Raw genomic sequence first — 17,527 nt, forward strand, 5'->3', positions numbered from 1 at the left:
GGTTTTGGAAATATTAGGGCCATTTGTAGAAGCACTGACTCTCCTCAACACACAAATGTAGTTTCATATCACCACATAAATAATTCCCCTTCCAGACAACCTCTTAATTTCCTACTTCCTCTTTGAGACTGCAACAGCTGTTTGCATATTAAAATAAAAGTGAAAAGTCTACTCCTTTTAGTTATTATCGACCTCTGTAAGGCCATGCTATTAGTGCATGCTTAGTGTCATGGAACTGAAGTTGCTATCTTTAACAAGCTCCACCAGACAGCAGGAACTGTTACTTTTATCTTTTCCCAGCAGCAGAAAAAGTAAGTTACTGTTGATAATGCTGTATATCATATGAGTAAGATAATGAAATAAAGGGATATAAATATATTTTTCAATACTGTAGCTGAACTCTACCATCCAAAATGTCAGTTCCTGAATTCCCGAGTGGTTGATAAGAAGCTTGACATTTTGCTACTTCATTAGAAAAGCAGGGTTATGTGGTAGATAACAGATGATGTGAAAAGACCTGTCCTCTCTAAATAAGGTCTATTTCATGTTTTTCTGACATCTAAAACAGAACTTGCCTAATCTAATTTTAGTAATTTTACAAATTAAGCTTTTAGGATAAGCTGTCTCTCAGCTTCATTTTTATGAATACATGGAGACAGGCCCACATGCTCATCCTCCAATGCCATGAGTTGTTTCAGCACAATTACTTTCTACTCAGGACAGAGGGACAATACATATGTAACTGAAAATATGACACATTTACATCATGAGAACTAGGTAAAAGGAAATCCTTCTTACCCTAACATAAAAAATGTAGTTAAACACCGTATTTGTAGTAATATTTTTTTCTTCAGTTAACAGTTTTTGTATGCTACTTCAGTGATTTTGTAAAGTGAAATTAAGCAGAAAGCTAGAGCAGCTTCAGTAAGTTGCATTTTGCTTCCTAATGGCCAGGCATTATTAGATGCCCAAAAGTGCTCAGAAAAGCCTGGTTCATGTGCACAATCTAAATTGGCTTATTGGTATTTGAGTTCAGAACTCACTCATTTGAAAAATGTATTAATGAACCAGTCTGATGGCCTATTTTGTGATGTGATATTTAATTTTGTAGAATGTGAATGCCATTACTAATAACAATTACATTAAAGAATAACTAATAATAACAATAGAATCATTGCTATTGACCTGCAGGGCTTTTCATAGAGCAGCATGCAGAATGTGTGTCCCTGTTCCCTTTTGGCCAAAAAAAGTAACTTCAGGGTCCTTGAGCAACATGTATCCATGGTGCGTCATCCAAGCATGGGCTGACCAGCAAAATGGCAGAGATGCAACCAGTGGAATTTCTGCTTTTGCCAATGTGGACTTCTGGTTTTGCAGCATCTTCTCTCTGATTCCCTATCTCCCTCTCTGTATGTCTCTGGTCTTGCAATCTAGGTGACTGTCCCATCCAAGTCCTTGCCAAGTACTGCTGTGTTCATGAGATGCCCAAAGCAGGTCACTGCCTCTTGGGCAATGGCACTGAGCTTTCTGTGTCCCTGTCCCAAAACAGGATCACATGTAGAAAACCAGAATGAGTATAAGATGGTGATGGTGACTGTAAAGTAACTTCGGGGTACCTTTTCTGTCAGGTGGGAAGAGAATAAGGAACACTTTTGCTTTCTTTTCAGAAGCAGTCTCAATACCTGCAGGGAATTTAGACACCTAGACACAGGAGGTAGAGATTCCTCAACAAACAGGTGAGGAAGTTGTGAATGAGGTAGGCAAGCACAGGGATAATCAGAAGAAAAGGAACACAGCAATCAACACAACAAGGCTTCCCTGAGGACTCTATGCAGGTAGAAAGTCTCTCTTGGTAGGACACTGGTGTTATGCAAAGGCATTTTCTGGGAATCATCATGACCCAGCTGGGACATCCATTTTTTACAATGTCTCTGGCAGAGGGTTATCTCCTGCCTTTCCCTCCTCAAAATGCCTATGGGCTCTATACATCTTGCACATCATATTTTTCTGCCTTAGTTTTACCATTAATAAATCCTTTAAAAAATGTTATTGCTTGAAAAGTGTGTTTGCATAAATACTTCTCCCGAAATAGGCTATTTGTCTTAGTATGGAAGGCTACAAAGCAAGGTGTTTAAGAGTTGGTGGCAGGTGGAGGGTGAAGGTGGAGGTAAGAGAAACAGTAGGCATAAGCATCAGTCAGGAGGAAGTGTCTTTGGACATTTCAATTCCCCCACTTTCACATACTTATGGAAAGAGCACAGCTCTAGTTTGCTACCACCTTTTCCTTTTATTGAAAATGTTAAGATATCAGACAAACTTGATTTTAATTGCAAATCATGGATCAAGCTTAATTCTGGCCCTATGGACTTTTGTCTTTCAAGCATCCAGTCATCCAAATCACTGACTTCTGACAGCTGCCAAAGATGTCATTGGAGTTTTTCTGGAAAAAGGTTGGGCTGCTTGGGAATTACTTTATGGTATAGGGCTACACAGGATAAGTTTACTGAGAAAGGAAAGAAAAAAAAAAAAAGTAGTAGCATAACAGTGGTTTTGTTGACGTGGACTGCTCTGCACCAAGAAGGAGACACGATTTTATGGTGTGAGTCAGACTGGAACTGTGAGACAGGTAATCATCATACACCATCCCAAACCAGCTGGGATTCATGGGACTAAAGCCATAATCATTATTTATATGGAGACAGAGCACAATTCTCCCAAGTGATGAGGAATTAACTGGAGATAAAAGAGTATGTATGTCCCATATGAAGCACCAATGCATCTGGGAAACCTGGGAAGAGATGACTTCATCCTCTTTTATGTCTCCCACTCATGGTGTGGTCATAAATTAAGAGTCATGACCTGCAGCATGGAAGGAAATAGAACCTAGTAACAGTAAAATGCACAGAGATATCCGCTGATAAGGCGAAGACAAAACAGACTGTATGAAAGGAGCTCTGGCAGTCAACCTAGCTTAACCTTCCACTCAAAGCAGTGCCACTCTAAATCTAATTGCCCAGGCTTTGTTTTGTCAAGTGTGGTAAATCTGCAGGGATGGAGATTCACAACCTCCACGGGCAACAGTGTTTGACTACACTAATTGTGATTTTTTTTTTAAATAATATGCATATAAATAAAAATTAACATGAAATGTGTTCTGCAAATGTTAGGTAATCTCATGAGGAGTTCTTGTAAAAATATCCAAATGAAAATTAAGAAAATGTAATTTGATAGTTTCATGAATGTAGAACAGTCTTAGTAAATGCAAGTTCAGATGCCAAGGCTATATACTGCTTTAAATGGGTAAAAATCCAGCAAAAAACAATGGGTGCAATTAAAAGCAGAATTTGAGAACATAAATTTTACAGAATGCTCTGAATAAACTTGTTTGGATGCACACTCTCAGCAATGCAGAGCACTGAACTCAGAGTCTGTTCAGCATGAAACATCAAAATGAAACTGGAACTGCTTACAAATTCCTAAGAAACTTGGTGTTTCTTTTTAACACAGTCATTTTGTGACATAAGGCCTGAATAAGATCAGCCTACAAGCTGTGCTATCAGTGTATGTTTTAAACTGATCATGAGAGCTGGATAGTTTCTGCTATCATGCAAATAGGAGAGAGCTACTTTGTAAAACTTTGAAAATCTTAGCTGTTATATGAACCTGATTCTTCCAATGACTGCATAGAAATCTGATGTGAGTATAACTGCTAAAATGCAAATGAATGTTTACTGTATTTCTTTCTGATGGATTGCAGATTTTTTTCCTATATTCTCAAGATTTGCTTAAGCTTATTTTAAAATTATTTGTAGGGAGTGTACTCTGATTCTGAACCAGAAATGGGCTAAGTCCCAGATACCAAAACACATGTCCATATAACCTCAAACCCTGAGGAATAAAGTTTTAGAATCCGAACCTGTTTTGCAGCTCATTCTTCTGTCATAGGCAAAGGCAAAAAAAAAAAAAAATGGTGCTCGCGAGCCTCTTCAGCTTATGCATTGGGATGTTGCTGTTTGTAAATCTTTCCTTCTGAATTTCAGGAAAGAGTTATATGGAGGAAAAAAAACCAACCAAACAAACAACAAAACACAAAACCCCAACCCTCTGTATATATTTGTATCTATATGTTCTGCTTACTTTCTTTCAGTTGTTCTTAAACCCCTACCTGCAGATGGTAGGTTGTTTTGATTGTACAGCAAGTCTGGGGACTTTCTGCATTTGCAGGAGGAGCACAGGCTAGAAAGAGGAGAATTTCTTGTGCTTCTCTGAAAAGTATATCTTTCTGTAGAAGCTGGAGATATGAAAGAAAATTCGCAGGATCTCATGCCAAAGCGGTAGCCTGTATTGTTCAGTGCTAAGAGCTGAAAGGCGTGTGTTCTCTACACAGCTGCATTTTAAATGTAATGACATTTTCTGTAACAAAATTTCAAACAAATCTTACCAATCGATCTTATCATAACATCTATGGCAAAAGAAAGTATTTATCTGAAGTTGTATTAGAATTCTTGTATTTGTCATTGAACAAAAAAAGTGACAGTGAAAAAGATCAACAGGTGACAGTTAAATAATGCAGGGATAGTGAAAATTCACAACAAGGGTGAGCAAAGAAGGAAGTGAGAAAAGATATCTCTTCACCTGAAAGCCGAAGTGAGATGGAGAGCAGACCGAAACAATGCAAATAGACTGTCACAGGTCATGTGAACATCAGATATAAAGTAATAAACCCAACAGCAGATTGACTGCATAATGAGGTGGACAACAAGGGACTGCAATAAATGTGCCACAGCAGAGAAGGGACAGCAGGTAAGTGTGTGTGGGTGAGGTGGGTTGTAGAGAAAAAGGACAGAAAACTACGTTCACAGAACATACTGAGACAGACTTAAATGTTAATATGCATTGCTAGTTCTTTTTATGAAATCCTTGAAATGCAAACAAAGTATCTTCTCTCTGATGGTGAGATATATAGAACAGATGTAGTTTGTATGAGGATCTAATGCTGCTTTTTTTGTTGTTTATTTTCTCACCCAGGATTTTAAATTTTTTTTTTTTTTTTTTTTTTTAAACTGGATCCTTCACTGAAAGGAAAATAAGTTCAGTCATTTAATGAGGAGGTTGAAAAGGTTCTGTCTTTTTGCACATATGAGGGTGTGTGGGAAGGAAGCTTTTGTAACCGCAGGATGAACAGAAGAAGAGAGTTTCAGTAACAGAGAAAGATAAAGCAAACAGTGACTGAAAACCCTCAATCTTTTATAGTGTACACTTGTATGAGAAGATAGTCTGTTTTCTAACAAAATGAGCACAAAACACAGTTTCATACAGGAAGGTCTGAATTACCTCAAAACAATCTAGCTTAGGCGTGAGAAGCAGCACAGTCACATGAGCTTGGTATTGCTCTCATGCTTGCTTTCATTTGGCCAAATGGAGCCAAGTAGGATGCCATGTTAACACAGCTTGATTACTTCTGGTATTCAGATGAGTTTCTGTGATATTTCCAGAGGGCGCTGATTTATGCTTTGTGCAGGCACTACCCTTGCAGTACAAAAATACAAAAGCTGTAGGGGTAAAGGGAATAGGAAAAGAGTGATCTGAGTTGATCTCTGTGATGTTAGAGTATGTCAGCAGCAGAACAAAAATGCTGAATGTAGAAATTAACAAATCAATTGCAGGTTTGCTGTTTCAAATCTGTAACAAAGTCAGTCAGCTCAGGATTTCTCACCAGTCTTTCAGATCACCTGCAATACCTTGTTTGCTAAAGTGCACTTGACACCTGGCCAGTCTGCTGATGTTACCATCCTCCTCCTAAATTCCAGCTGTGGAGTACAATGTCCCTGCTTTCTTCCAGGAACTTTGTAAGAACACCTTTGTTATACCTGCTAAAACTGAGCATGATCACATCATAAGTGCTGTCAAGATGCTAACGTAGTCTGTGGGGAAATAAAATACAAACAAGGGTCTGCCTACAATACCTACTTAACTTCAAAAGGACCAAGTACCCTCTCATCAGTTCTTTAATCTTTAAAACTGAAGTCTGAGTGATTATTCTGGACTTCTATGTATGTTTGACATCTGCTTTAAACCTGGAGAAGAGCTGTTATGTTTGGGAGCCAGTTTAGGTTTTCAAACGGTTATGATTATTCAAGCGGAAGATATGCTCTTGGTCTACAAAACTGTCATTACTTACTGCTACTAAGCATCATTACGTAAATGCTAAATGTGTTTACTGTTCTTAATCATCCATTCACTGGAATACAAATATTTTAATAGCTGAAATGATGTTTCCAGGAAAGGGTTATCCATGATTTGTTAGACTATAAGGTCCCTGAATCAATGACTGTACCTCTGTTTGTGTTCATTTTGTGGACAACATAAAGAAGATTCATCTGGCACAGCATCCTTTGTTATCCTTGTGTTGGCAGCAACCAATTGTACAATCAGAGAATCACAGAATGGTTTGAGTTGAATGGAACCTCATCTAGTCCAACATTCCTGCCATGGGCAGGTACAATCATAGCAAGGCTACTAACCAAAGGTGGTGCCAGAGGGTCTTGTATTAAGGTCTTATACTAAGATGCTCCTTTTATTTAAGAAGAGCACAACGATCTTTCAGCTACATGGAAGGAAGGAACAGAATTGAATTCACAGTTCACATTATTCAGATATGGGTTTCAATCTTTATTTTCAAGGAGTAGATTGCAAAATATTCTGTGTTTTCAATGTCCTTTTGCTTACAAAGGTTCTTGCAAACTCTGCAGTATTGTCAACATTGTGGGAGTTGTCACCAACTGAGGTCACATCAGTTCTAACACTTCTGATCAGATTCGTGCCAACCTCCTTTGCCAACTCACTGTGGTTCACAACCTGAGTGTTCCCCAAAAAGAAGATGCAGTAGCCATAACAATAAATGCATGTCAAAGAGATCTACACAAAGCACAGCTACCTGAAAGAAGTACCTCAGCTTTTGCTCAGGAGCTCCATGGTTTAAGCATACAGCAGAGTTTGATGTTCCCCTTTTGCCACCACTTTTACCTTCTGAGAGCAGCCTTATACAGCTCTGTAGAACAAGCATCTTTTCACTTCTGTCTGAAGAACTGTAATGAAGTCTATACTTCATGTTGAAAATTGAATATGTTGAAAACAATATTGTGGCCTAGAGTGTACAGCTTGTGCAGTTTGAAATGGGAATGCTGAGTCTAAATTTTCTGAGAGAAAAAAAATATCTTTCTCACTCCTCACCAGGAGAATTTTGAGACTTTATGTGAACTGGTACAATCCATTGGCCAAAAGTTATATTTTGGGGGGGGAGATGAGTGTTATGATCCCTGTGGGTATGTGAACTGAGGCCAGGACTAAAGTCATAGACATGATCAGCTGAATCAAAAGGAGGAAAACTATGCACGGTGTTGTTTTGACCTTTTGGCGGAATTTTAGCAATTTATTATAATTGCCTTCTGGGTTTCACTCAGCATTCACTAAGAAAACTTACCAGAACATGTTCCTTTTGGGCCAAAGAAAGTTAAGTACATGTTTCAATGTAGTACTTACAGTAAAATAAAAAAGCTATATAAAAAGAGAAGATTATATTCCTCCCTTCTTCCATTGATATTGTCATGCCTTTGTTTTCATTGTTCCCATTCAAATTTTTAGCCTTGGGCCCTACATCCTCATTGAAACTATTACAAGTCAGAAAAAGCCATGATAGTTTTTAGATGTCTGATGCTATGGTTTTCATCACCTCAACCCTCAAAGGTTTATTCAGCTTCATTTCCATAATCCCACAGCACTGTGTGAAAACTTGCTTTTTCTTCTGCAGATTGGTCTGGGAAATTCATTTACTGACAGGATCTGAATTGCTGTTGAAATGTCATGCGACTTCCTCATGTTCTCAGATGTAAATTTCAATTTCTGACTTTGCTGCCAGAGCCACTAAGTGCTGATATTCATGGTGCAGTGTTCCTTTGTTATATTCCTATGAAGTGGTAACAGACAGATGACGAATACGCTTTAGAAACGGCCTTTTTTTAAAGGAAAAAAAAAAAGATAGTGCTATGGATGAACTTGTGAGGGTAGTTGTGTACAAGGACTACTGCACAGCAGAGCATGGCATATGTTTTACAAAAGGTAGGGAGAAAACGAGGGCTATCCTGTAACATCATGAATGGCTGGTGCTGCAAGCTCAGAAGAAATCACCTTCCAGGTGCTGGTGCAGACCTTCCTCATGGAAGTGTGTCAGAATACTTGGCAGAGCCATATGATTAAGTTGTATGGTTACATTGCACCAAGGTTGCACAACAGGTTGATGTCCACTAGTAAGATCATAAAAATAAAGAATAATGGCTTCTAATACAGATCCTTGCTGATAGATCCTTGATCCTTTTAATACATATCCCACAAGCATTCCATGACTCTGCTTTCAATATCACAAGCAAAAATGTTTCCCTGTTTAGGTTCTTCTATTTATTTATGATATGTGTCATGCTCTTCTCATCCATCTGGTCAGGCAAGATTTACTTTTATTTATGATTGTTGCCTGCTGGGATTTTGGTGGTGTATCACCTTATTTTTGTTCTATCCTTTTATTCTCAGTAATATGTATATTTTAAAAAGTCCCATCCTACATTTTGCAAGATACATGCTCTGCATTCTCAATGTACTCATAGCTATAAAAAGAGTAGATCACCTCAAATGTCCCAAATGAGGCTAATCCAGGGATCTAAACAGTGATATGAAATATTATTCCATTCTTCATTCTGTTCTTCCTTCTATGTCCACCTGCTTCTAGGTAGGCTGTGTGAAGAAGTGAACACAGCAGGAGATTGAGGATGGTAAAATTCTTTATAGTATTAACTGTGCAACACTGATGGCTACATAATGAGTGAAATTTAACCCAGCTGTCAGGGCAGTAGAGGGTCTTTGTTTCTGCCTCCAAGAAATGGAGGTACTGATGCTGATGGGTTTTATTAGCTCCTTTCTCATATAGCTAAAATAATTACGATTTATCACACATTAATTACTGGCAACTCAGTCCTCTGATAAAGATAACTAGCTTTTATTTGCACGTAATAAGTCTGCTTACTGTAGTTTGCATATGAACATTTATGGTGACATAAAGGTCACCTTTAGCTGTGACATCAAAAGATTAAGATTTTCAGAAATTTTCAGAAAATTTTCAGAAAAAGTTCTTTAATTTTGGCTGCTAACTTTGCTAAAGCTTGAGCCTTACTTTGTGAGGTACTGAGAGGTGAAAGGTGGAAGCAATCAGAGAAATGCAGCATCTGAGAAGATCAGAGACAGAATGTTTTAAGTTAAGCCACAAATGAATGGGGAAGTAAAATTAAAAACCCTCTCCAGTAAGTCTAGCTCTGGGGAAGTCTAAAATTGCTCCTTCTCTTCTTTACTTCCTTATGCTTATTTCTGGATCTCCTTCTCTAATTTTTCAGATTATACTATATGTTATCATGCTTTATTCAAAGTAATTATTCCTTCTTTTCTACAATCTCTTCAGTTTTATAAACGTTGCCCCTGCAAATGTTTTTTGCTTTTTAGTTCTGCTGATCTGTATACAAAACTGTGAACAATAGTTTGCTTGTTACTGGAACAGGAAGATACTAAACCTGGACTTTCTCCTTTTGCACTATTTCAGGGCTGTTGGTTTACTGTCAGTAATACAACATACTTTGTTGTCAGGTGCTGCCATGTGCAGAGTGAAAGAATTAGCAGCATTAAGTCTTCATATCTAATCCATTCTGAAGCAAACTTTAGTTTACCCACCCCAAGATTTCCAGTACTTAACATTGTGTTCCAGGTATCTGCTGGTTTTGAGGTTAAAGAACTCAGTAAATATCCTCAAAAAAGTATGTAGAGTTGAAACAAAATCAGGGTTAGTGTTCTTGTAAACTAGATAACGTGTTAGTGCAGGCAGTTAAAAAAGTCTGCTTTGGCATGTTTGTGAAGTTCTCCCATGTGTGAGAAGCCAACTGCATTTGACTTTTATTATTCAAGGGTAGAGTTTCAATGTGAAGTTGTAAAAGCACTTCCCTGTCAGACTATTTAAGATTGCCTGCAAGCTACAGATCCTGAAAGCCTCACAGGTGGAGTTGTGGAAATGTTTTATTTCCCTTCATCACTTCATGTCAGTGGTTCATATTCCATGTGTGTGCACAGGTTGCTTGAATCAGGATTTGCCTTGTTTCTAGTGGTAGTCTAGTATTTTTTTTGGGGGTGGGGGTTGTTGGCTGATTTTTAGCTGCGATAGGTTTTGAAGGTTAGCATGGCTCTAATCTACTTCAGCAGAAGGTAGTTGTTGCAGGTTCTGATGCAATCCTACTTTTGTTTCAGATCCACCTGAGAAAATGTTCCAGGTCCTCACAGTGCTATTGTTGGAATTGCAGCTCTCTGTGGTTTCAGGTGAGAAACTACATTTCAATTCCACCAGCAGAACCAATGCAGCAGATACCACTATGCCCTCAGTACACAGGCTTCAGCACCTCCAGTAATACTTTCATGAATAGCCAGTGATGTCTGGAGCCTCTGCTTTGCAGTGTCTTACAGAAGGCATCATGTACTAACAGCACATGGGACAGATGTCTGATGCTTTCCACAGTCAAATCTTTAAACCATAGTGTATTGACAGCCAAGGCATCTAGCATTAGCAGGCATGGCTATGAGAGTGAAGCTGGCCAAAGCAACATAAGCCCATTGTAAAGCGGAACAACCTCAGTGTGAGGCCGTCAAGTAAAACCACATGTATTCCCCTGTCCATGCCTGTAACAGGAGCAGCCTGCCTAAAGCCCAGAAGGGGCCTGGCACTTTTTCTTACTGTTTTTTCCCTCATTATGGTTATATGAAAGTGAATAAACAAACATTACTAAGGGGAACTGAAGCCTTCCCTGTAAGTATTTCACAAACACATGCAATAAAAGGAATGCATAAGCAGTTGCATGAACTTCTCTTTGGAGTGTCACTATCAGTACTTCCAAGTTCTTCTGAATTAAATCTATTAATATATGGTACATCCAATATAGAAAGCAGATTGAATGATGTGTCATGAATGTCTCATTTATCAAGTACACTAAAATGGTGATCTATTCATAACTATAAATTTCAGATTTGGTGAATGGCTAAGAAGCTTATTTTGATATACTTTCTGTAATACTGTTGCATGTATCTGAGAAGATGCATGGGATCAAATGATACTCACATGGTCCCAGGCTTGTGGAGGACTGTAATTGCTACATGGCAGTTCTTTCAAGTTACACTTATCCAGTGTAACCTTTACAAAGAGAAAAGTGATTGTCTCTTTGTAAAGGATAATGAAATTAGATTTACTATTTCCACAATTAACTGTTGCTTTTACGAGAATCTTAGGACAATCATAGTTCCACAGAAGTGCTCCCTGTGTTATGACTCACCCAGCCTTAAGTTATTCCTAAAATGTGAAAATAAATCCTTGCTCATTTTGTCCTTGTTTTTCAGACTCTTAATCAATACAGAATATAGATGATTTGCTATAAATACTACTGACATGTGTGAGTAGGAACAAAAAAATCCTTAAAACTTTTAGTGAAATCAGTAACCATATGCCTGACTACATGACACCTTTTTCCCCAAATTTAAAGAAAATCAAAACATATTTTAATGCAACAAATTAAACTGTTTTCTTTTCCTGCCATAGCTTTATTTACAGTTGAAGTTCCTCAACAGCTATACATTGTGGAGTATGGGAACAATGTGACCATGGAATGCAGATTCCCTGTGAACGGTTCGTTAAACCTAGGACTTCTGACTGTTGTTTGGGAGCAAAAAAGGCAGAGCCAGTCAAAATCAAAGGAGGTGTACACACTCCGCAATGGGAAAGCATTTCCTCCATCCCAACACCAAGATTACATCGGAAGAGCAGCACTTCTGCACAGTGAACTGAAATTGGGACGAGCTATCCTTCAGATCACTAGCGTGAAGATCACAGATGCAGGATCTTACCTTTGTCTCATTGACTACCAGGGCGTGGACTACAAGTACATTACTTTGGAGGTAAAAGGTTAGTGGCTGTATTGAATGTAAGAATATATTCATTGAGATGTCTCTACTACATTCCTGCAGACTTGTAGAAATTGATTAATTTGGAGGAATTTGTTGCTAATTCTCTCACCAAGACCCTGTGCTCAGCCCCCAGGTGAAGCAAAGCAGCTGTCTTAGTGCTCTCTGCTCTTTAGTTCAACAGCCAGCTGAGCTTCTCCCGGAGCAGCCTGTGCCAGAGAGAGACAGCAACTGTGCCCCCTCTGACCTTCATCCTTTCTCTTTCTTCCCACACCCTCTTCTCCAGTGTCCCCACACCCCACCTCTCATTTGAACCCCTGCCCTGTTGGGCCACCTCTAGCCATTCCCAAAAGTTTCTCAGAGGTTCTTTGATTTTCTACTTATGTGCACTGCTGCAACTACCCAAGTGGCTGGGAATTCCCTGAGTGACTGCAGAGCAAGGACATATTATTTCCTGTGTTCACTGAAGCCAAATGGACATTAGTAATAAAGGTGCACGTTACTGGGTAGCGTGATAGATCAGTCCTTTGAAAGGCTTCTGGTGTTTCCCACTAACTGCAGTATGTCCATGTGATACAAGGCTGCATTCATTTCCCACACAGCTATTTAAACAATGAGCTTTGTAAAATGCAAAAATGGATACATCCATTTTTAAGACCCACATTGGTTCCTCTGAACTATCCTCACAGAAATTCCAAGTTCATTTTGTTCTAATGTGATGAAAATATCACACTTATTTATAAGCTGGTAAAATAAACATTAAAAATGGCCTTTGTCTTGAAGTAGCATATTCAAAAAGTAAAAACAGAGTTCCATGAGACTTCACTTGTTTCCTATGTATTGATTAATTATAAATTCAGTGTCAACTGCTGCCTTGTATAAAGTAGTGGAATAAGTTCTGTCGCTATAGGCGTGACAAGGATTGAACAATGAATATTGAATCGTTCTACAAAACATACTTCATCATTTCAAATAAGTGTACCTCAGATACAGCCTTAGGCAAAATATGGCATTAATAGGAAGGAGGAAGAGTGAAGTGAGAATATTACTATTGTTGCATAATTTTCCTCAACTTCTTCTTATGCAGCACCCTACAAGAAAATAAACACTCAAGTAATGAGAAAACCAGGTGAAGACAAGTTTGTTTTTATGTGTCAGTCAGAAGGCTTTCCTCTGGCAGAGGTTTTCTGGCAAAATGAGAAGAACTTCAATCTCAGTGGATCTGTAAATACCACCTATACCATGACCGTAGATGGCCTCTACAATGTCACCAGCATCCTGACATTCAAACCAAATATGAGTGAGAACTGCAGCTGTGTGTTCTGGAATAAAGAACTAAATGGAGAAACTTCAGCTCACATTTCTACTTTAGGTTTGTATCACCTTGAATTTGTACAAGACGGGGAGTATTTGTACATATATCTTGTCCTCTAATCCACCACTGGACTTCAGTTCTAGAAAACAGTGTAATATTGGAAAAGAAACAAGTCACTATTATTTACACCTTTGAAGCCTCAGCTAGCTTGCACTCCAACAAGGCAGTCTGTCATTTTTCTTTATATTTTAATTTTAGGGTAGTTCCCATTATTTGGCTGCCAGTACAGAGGAAAACCTTTAATTTGCATGGGTGTCATCCCTGATCTAGACTACTAATTAATTTTTCTTCAAATGGGATACAGAAAAATTGTGGTACTGCTCATTCAAATGCTATACAAATGAGAGATCTCTCTAATTTTCTGTAAAGATTCTTATAGTAATATTGCAGATTACAGTATTCCTAAAATGAGTGTAAAACACTACATTGATAAATTTTAAGGATCTTTTGTTCAGTCAGAGCGAGACAGTGGAGAATCAGAACTACCAAATTCATAAAAGATATCTGTTTTGTAAGTTATAAACTTACTTTATTTTCATGTTTTTGACAGCTTTAATGAGCACACCGTACAGTGGACAAAAATCCCTGATCTTATTTATCATCCCCACATGTGTGATGGTAGCTGTCCTTCCCTCTGCACTAATAATCTTTCAAAAGAGAAAATCATTCAAGAATGGGCAATCTAAAAAAGGTACATTTTGCTTCAGATAGAAAATCTTTTCCCTTATTCTTTATTTTTTCCTGTGAACAACCTTTTAGAAATTTTAGTAACTCTAGGGATGCTTGTGTGACCTTGGTCATGTTTTATTTCTAGATGCACTCTGTTCTAAAATGAGATCTTGAATCATTTGAGTTGAGTTTTATTTTCCTCACCTTGTCACTTACATGGGACAATGTATATAGGATGATAACTTTTTTTTTAATCTGACCAGATACTATTCTATAAAGAACACAAACAAGCTTTGGCTTGTGTAAGGGCTGTAAAAACATGGTTTGAATGGTGTTTTTCTTCATGGCTACAAAGACACTGTAGCTATAGTATATGACATAGAAATTTTACCTTCCTTCTCCATTAAGGCTGTATAATTAAAGTAGTATGTTGTACTGGACTATTACAAATAGTGTTTCTTTTCTTGTTTGCAAGAGCAATAGTGGAAAGATAATAAAACAAACAGACTATTATTCTAGTATTTTCTTGCACATACATAGACTCTAGTACAGACAAATGAAATGAAAGTCTTGCTATTAAGGACTTCAGAATTTAGTTCAAAATTTGTAAAAGAAAGGAAGTGTAGTGTAAAGAAGTTTATGTATTCGGCATGAGTTAATAATAAACTTAAATGTGATTAAAACTCAGTTTAATCTAAAAGTTTGTTGAATTTAATATCTAGAATATTTAATCTAAATCTGTATATATTTACTTTAACAGACAAGAGAAGAAAACTGAACCCTAACCTGAAAGACGAGAACAGTAAGTTGTAGGGTAGTCTATATTAATGCTTATACTTTTTTCTTTCTTACAGCTAAAATCTTTATAAATATGTAGATGGCAACTTAAATAATGTTACATCAAAATAGAGGCTAGTTTTGAATTTAAATTAAACTTTTCTTCAATTTTCAAAAAATGCAGTATCTAACATTATGACTTTCTCACAGGTGATGTAAAAATTTATAAATGTTTGTTCCCTTTCACTGAAATACAGGTAGCTTGTGTATATAGCTTGGTATACACCTCTGTATACTAACTGCAGTTCTAGTAGCCTCATCTGAGCAAGATACACATAGAAAGCTGGTTGTTTTGGATGGCATCAAGATTTTTGTGGTAGTAGTCTGTCATACTTTTGGCTCAGGGCACAGGTTTTAACAATGATACCTCATTTATCCAGAATATTAGATCATCCACTGAGCCACATCTCATCTTACAAGTATGTGACTTTCCTAGACATCCAGGAATTTTTCATGTTGCAGAAGGAAGATAACGTCTAACAAAGTATCAGGATGCATATAACTGTCCTGTACTAAAAAAAGAAAAAAAGAAACCCTCATAGAAAACTATAAGCAATATGATAAGAAAGCTCTTAAAACACCTATTTATATAAATCAGATTTGTTACCTATAAATAAAAGTCTGATAGGTTAATGTATTGTCAGGAGAGGGGCTGTGGCTGATATTAGGTATGGTGGCATTGGGTTCCTGGAGTCCAAGCAGACTGTAACAGCCTATTGAGGCAAGCCCCAAGGCTGCCTAATGTGCTCCAGGAATATGCATGATTCTCCCCCAAGGAGCAAAGCTGGAGCAAAACTGTGATGTAGCTCACTGAGCAGCCTGAAGAAAAAATACACAGCAGCTTCTGGACATGTAGGCAACTTCAGGGTATTTTCAAGGACAGGATTTACTTGAGAACCCACCCGTGTTTCTCATTGCTTAAACAAATATATCGAGAAGTCACCTTTAAAAGTGATTTTAAAAAAGTTTAAAAATAACTTCTGTAGGTGAAATGAAAACTAGGGATTGGATGAAGAGGGCATGAATTCACTGATTCTCATATCACCTCTGATTGTAGTACTTGCATTTTATCAGTATCTATCCAATCCACTGCCATCGGTATATATTACAGTCAAAATAACACTTTCAGAAAAAACACTTTCACCCTACAGAAATCAGTGTTGCTGTAGTCAAAGGCCCTTTCTTATTTTTCATGTGATGGAGTGAAACTTTAGTGGAATTATGCCATGTGCAAATGAACAAAAGCTCAAGGCAAGCAGCAATCTGGGGGACAGTGCTGGAGCATGTCCGGACATAATTCCAGTGCATGTTGTCTGAGCATGGTGTGGCTTCCTGTGGCTTTTTTTATTACTGTTGTAGAATTTTTTCACTTTGTAGGCCCTAGACTCCTCTGTGCACTTACTGAAATGAAGAAATTAAAGGAGAGGTAGCTTTTTGTGGTTTTGTTTTACTTCTTCATTTAATGACCGAAATCTTTGTGCAACAGGCAGTAAGTCATATGACAAACATTTATATTTCTCAGCATCATATATTTTTAAGAAACACTGGAAAGAACCTTGTTTCCATGATGAGTAGGTAGTTGAAGCACAAAAGCCACAGATACTTTACCAGAGAGCCTTGGAAAAGACCCACACGGCCCTGGTTACAGGAACAAGGATTGTTCACGTTATCATTTTAATTTACAGCTCAAGCTGTATCAGCACTGAAGTTGCAGCACATTTGAACTCATCACTGAAGTCCCAGTTCTGCAAACTTTTATTCAGATACATAGATTCCCATGGATGCTGTCTAACCAGATTTCAGGGGGTTTATTTAATTTATATGGCTGAGAGTCAGTGATAGCTTTGATGTAATAGCAAATTCAGAATTTGGATCACAGATAAGAAAGAGAGAGAGAGAATACTTCTCTCTGAAAAGATTACAACAGGATGTCTTTGTAATTAATGGCAGCTTTAAGGAGCCATGATAACTTCAGAACAGCCCAGAAAAGCTTACATAAATGAAGACAGGTGTTTCACTCTTTAAGACTCAGTTGTTAAAATCAGGCTATTTTATTGCTTAAATTATTTCAGATTTTAAAAATAATACTATTCCATATTCTTTCTTTAAGGAGATGACTTTAACTCTCAAACTGAGGCTTTATACCTGTCAACTGTCACGACTTCAAGAGACAATGGGAGTGTGGGTCTGTGAAAACTCTTCATATCACATGCTGTAATTTGCACTTTTTGTACCTGTTTCAAAGGAAAGTTATAGCACTTTAGGTTTGGGATGAACAGTAAACTCATGGGGATTTATTGGCACTGCAGTAATGGAAAGTTATGCCTCTAGATAGCATATCTTGAAGTTACTGAGAATTATGCTATCATGAAATGTGGTTTACCATTGTGAAGAGGTTATCTGAGTGCCTTTGATACACTTTAGTTTTGGACTTACTGTTGTTCAAGGAATTTTTGTTTAAGAATGCCTTTATTAATTGTTACAGTCTCAGGAATGTTGCTTGAGTTCAAACATCTTGTGGGAATTTGAATAAAAGATGTACATGCTATCTTATGTCTAAACAGCCATCTTTCAGGTGGAGACAACATTATATGCCTGTATCTCATTTCCAAA

At 37.7% G+C, this 17,527-nt stretch overlaps 1 protein-coding gene across 1 annotated transcript; it reads left to right on the forward strand.

Annotated features, from left to right (window-relative positions):
• The first annotated feature begins 10,346 nt into the window (after positions 1-10,346).
• On the forward strand, positions 10,347-17,444 carry LOC113490394 (programmed cell death 1 ligand 2-like). The gene is made up of 6 exons (XM_026866821.1): positions 10,347-10,404; positions 11,672-12,034; positions 13,121-13,405; positions 13,959-14,099; positions 14,838-14,879; positions 17,025-17,444. The coding sequence occupies exons 1-6, from the start codon at positions 10,350-10,352 to the stop codon at positions 17,105-17,107; spliced, it is 969 nt and encodes a 322-aa protein (XP_026722622.1). The 5' UTR covers positions 10,347-10,349; the 3' UTR covers positions 17,108-17,444.
• The last annotated feature ends 83 nt before the right edge of the window (positions 17,445-17,527 follow it).

This window comes from Athene cunicularia (assembly GCF_003259725.1).
Source record: "Athene cunicularia isolate RWA chromosome Z unlocalized genomic scaffold, athCun1 chrZ_part4, whole genome shotgun sequence".
Taxonomy (NCBI): Eukaryota; Metazoa; Chordata; class Aves; order Strigiformes; family Strigidae; genus Athene; species Athene cunicularia.

Coding starts and splice junctions, on each gene's coding strand:
- LOC113490394 (XM_026866821.1), top strand. CDS start 10,350: ATGTTCCAGGTCCTCACAGTGCTATTGTTGGAATTGCAGCTCTCTGTG. Junction 13,406..13,958: donor AGCTCACATTTCTACTTTAG/GTTTGTATCACC, acceptor TGTTTTTGACAG/CTTTAATGAGCACACCGTAC. Junction 14,100..14,837: donor GAATGGGCAATCTAAAAAAG/GTACATTTTGCT, acceptor TTACTTTAACAG/ACAAGAGAAGAAAACTGAAC.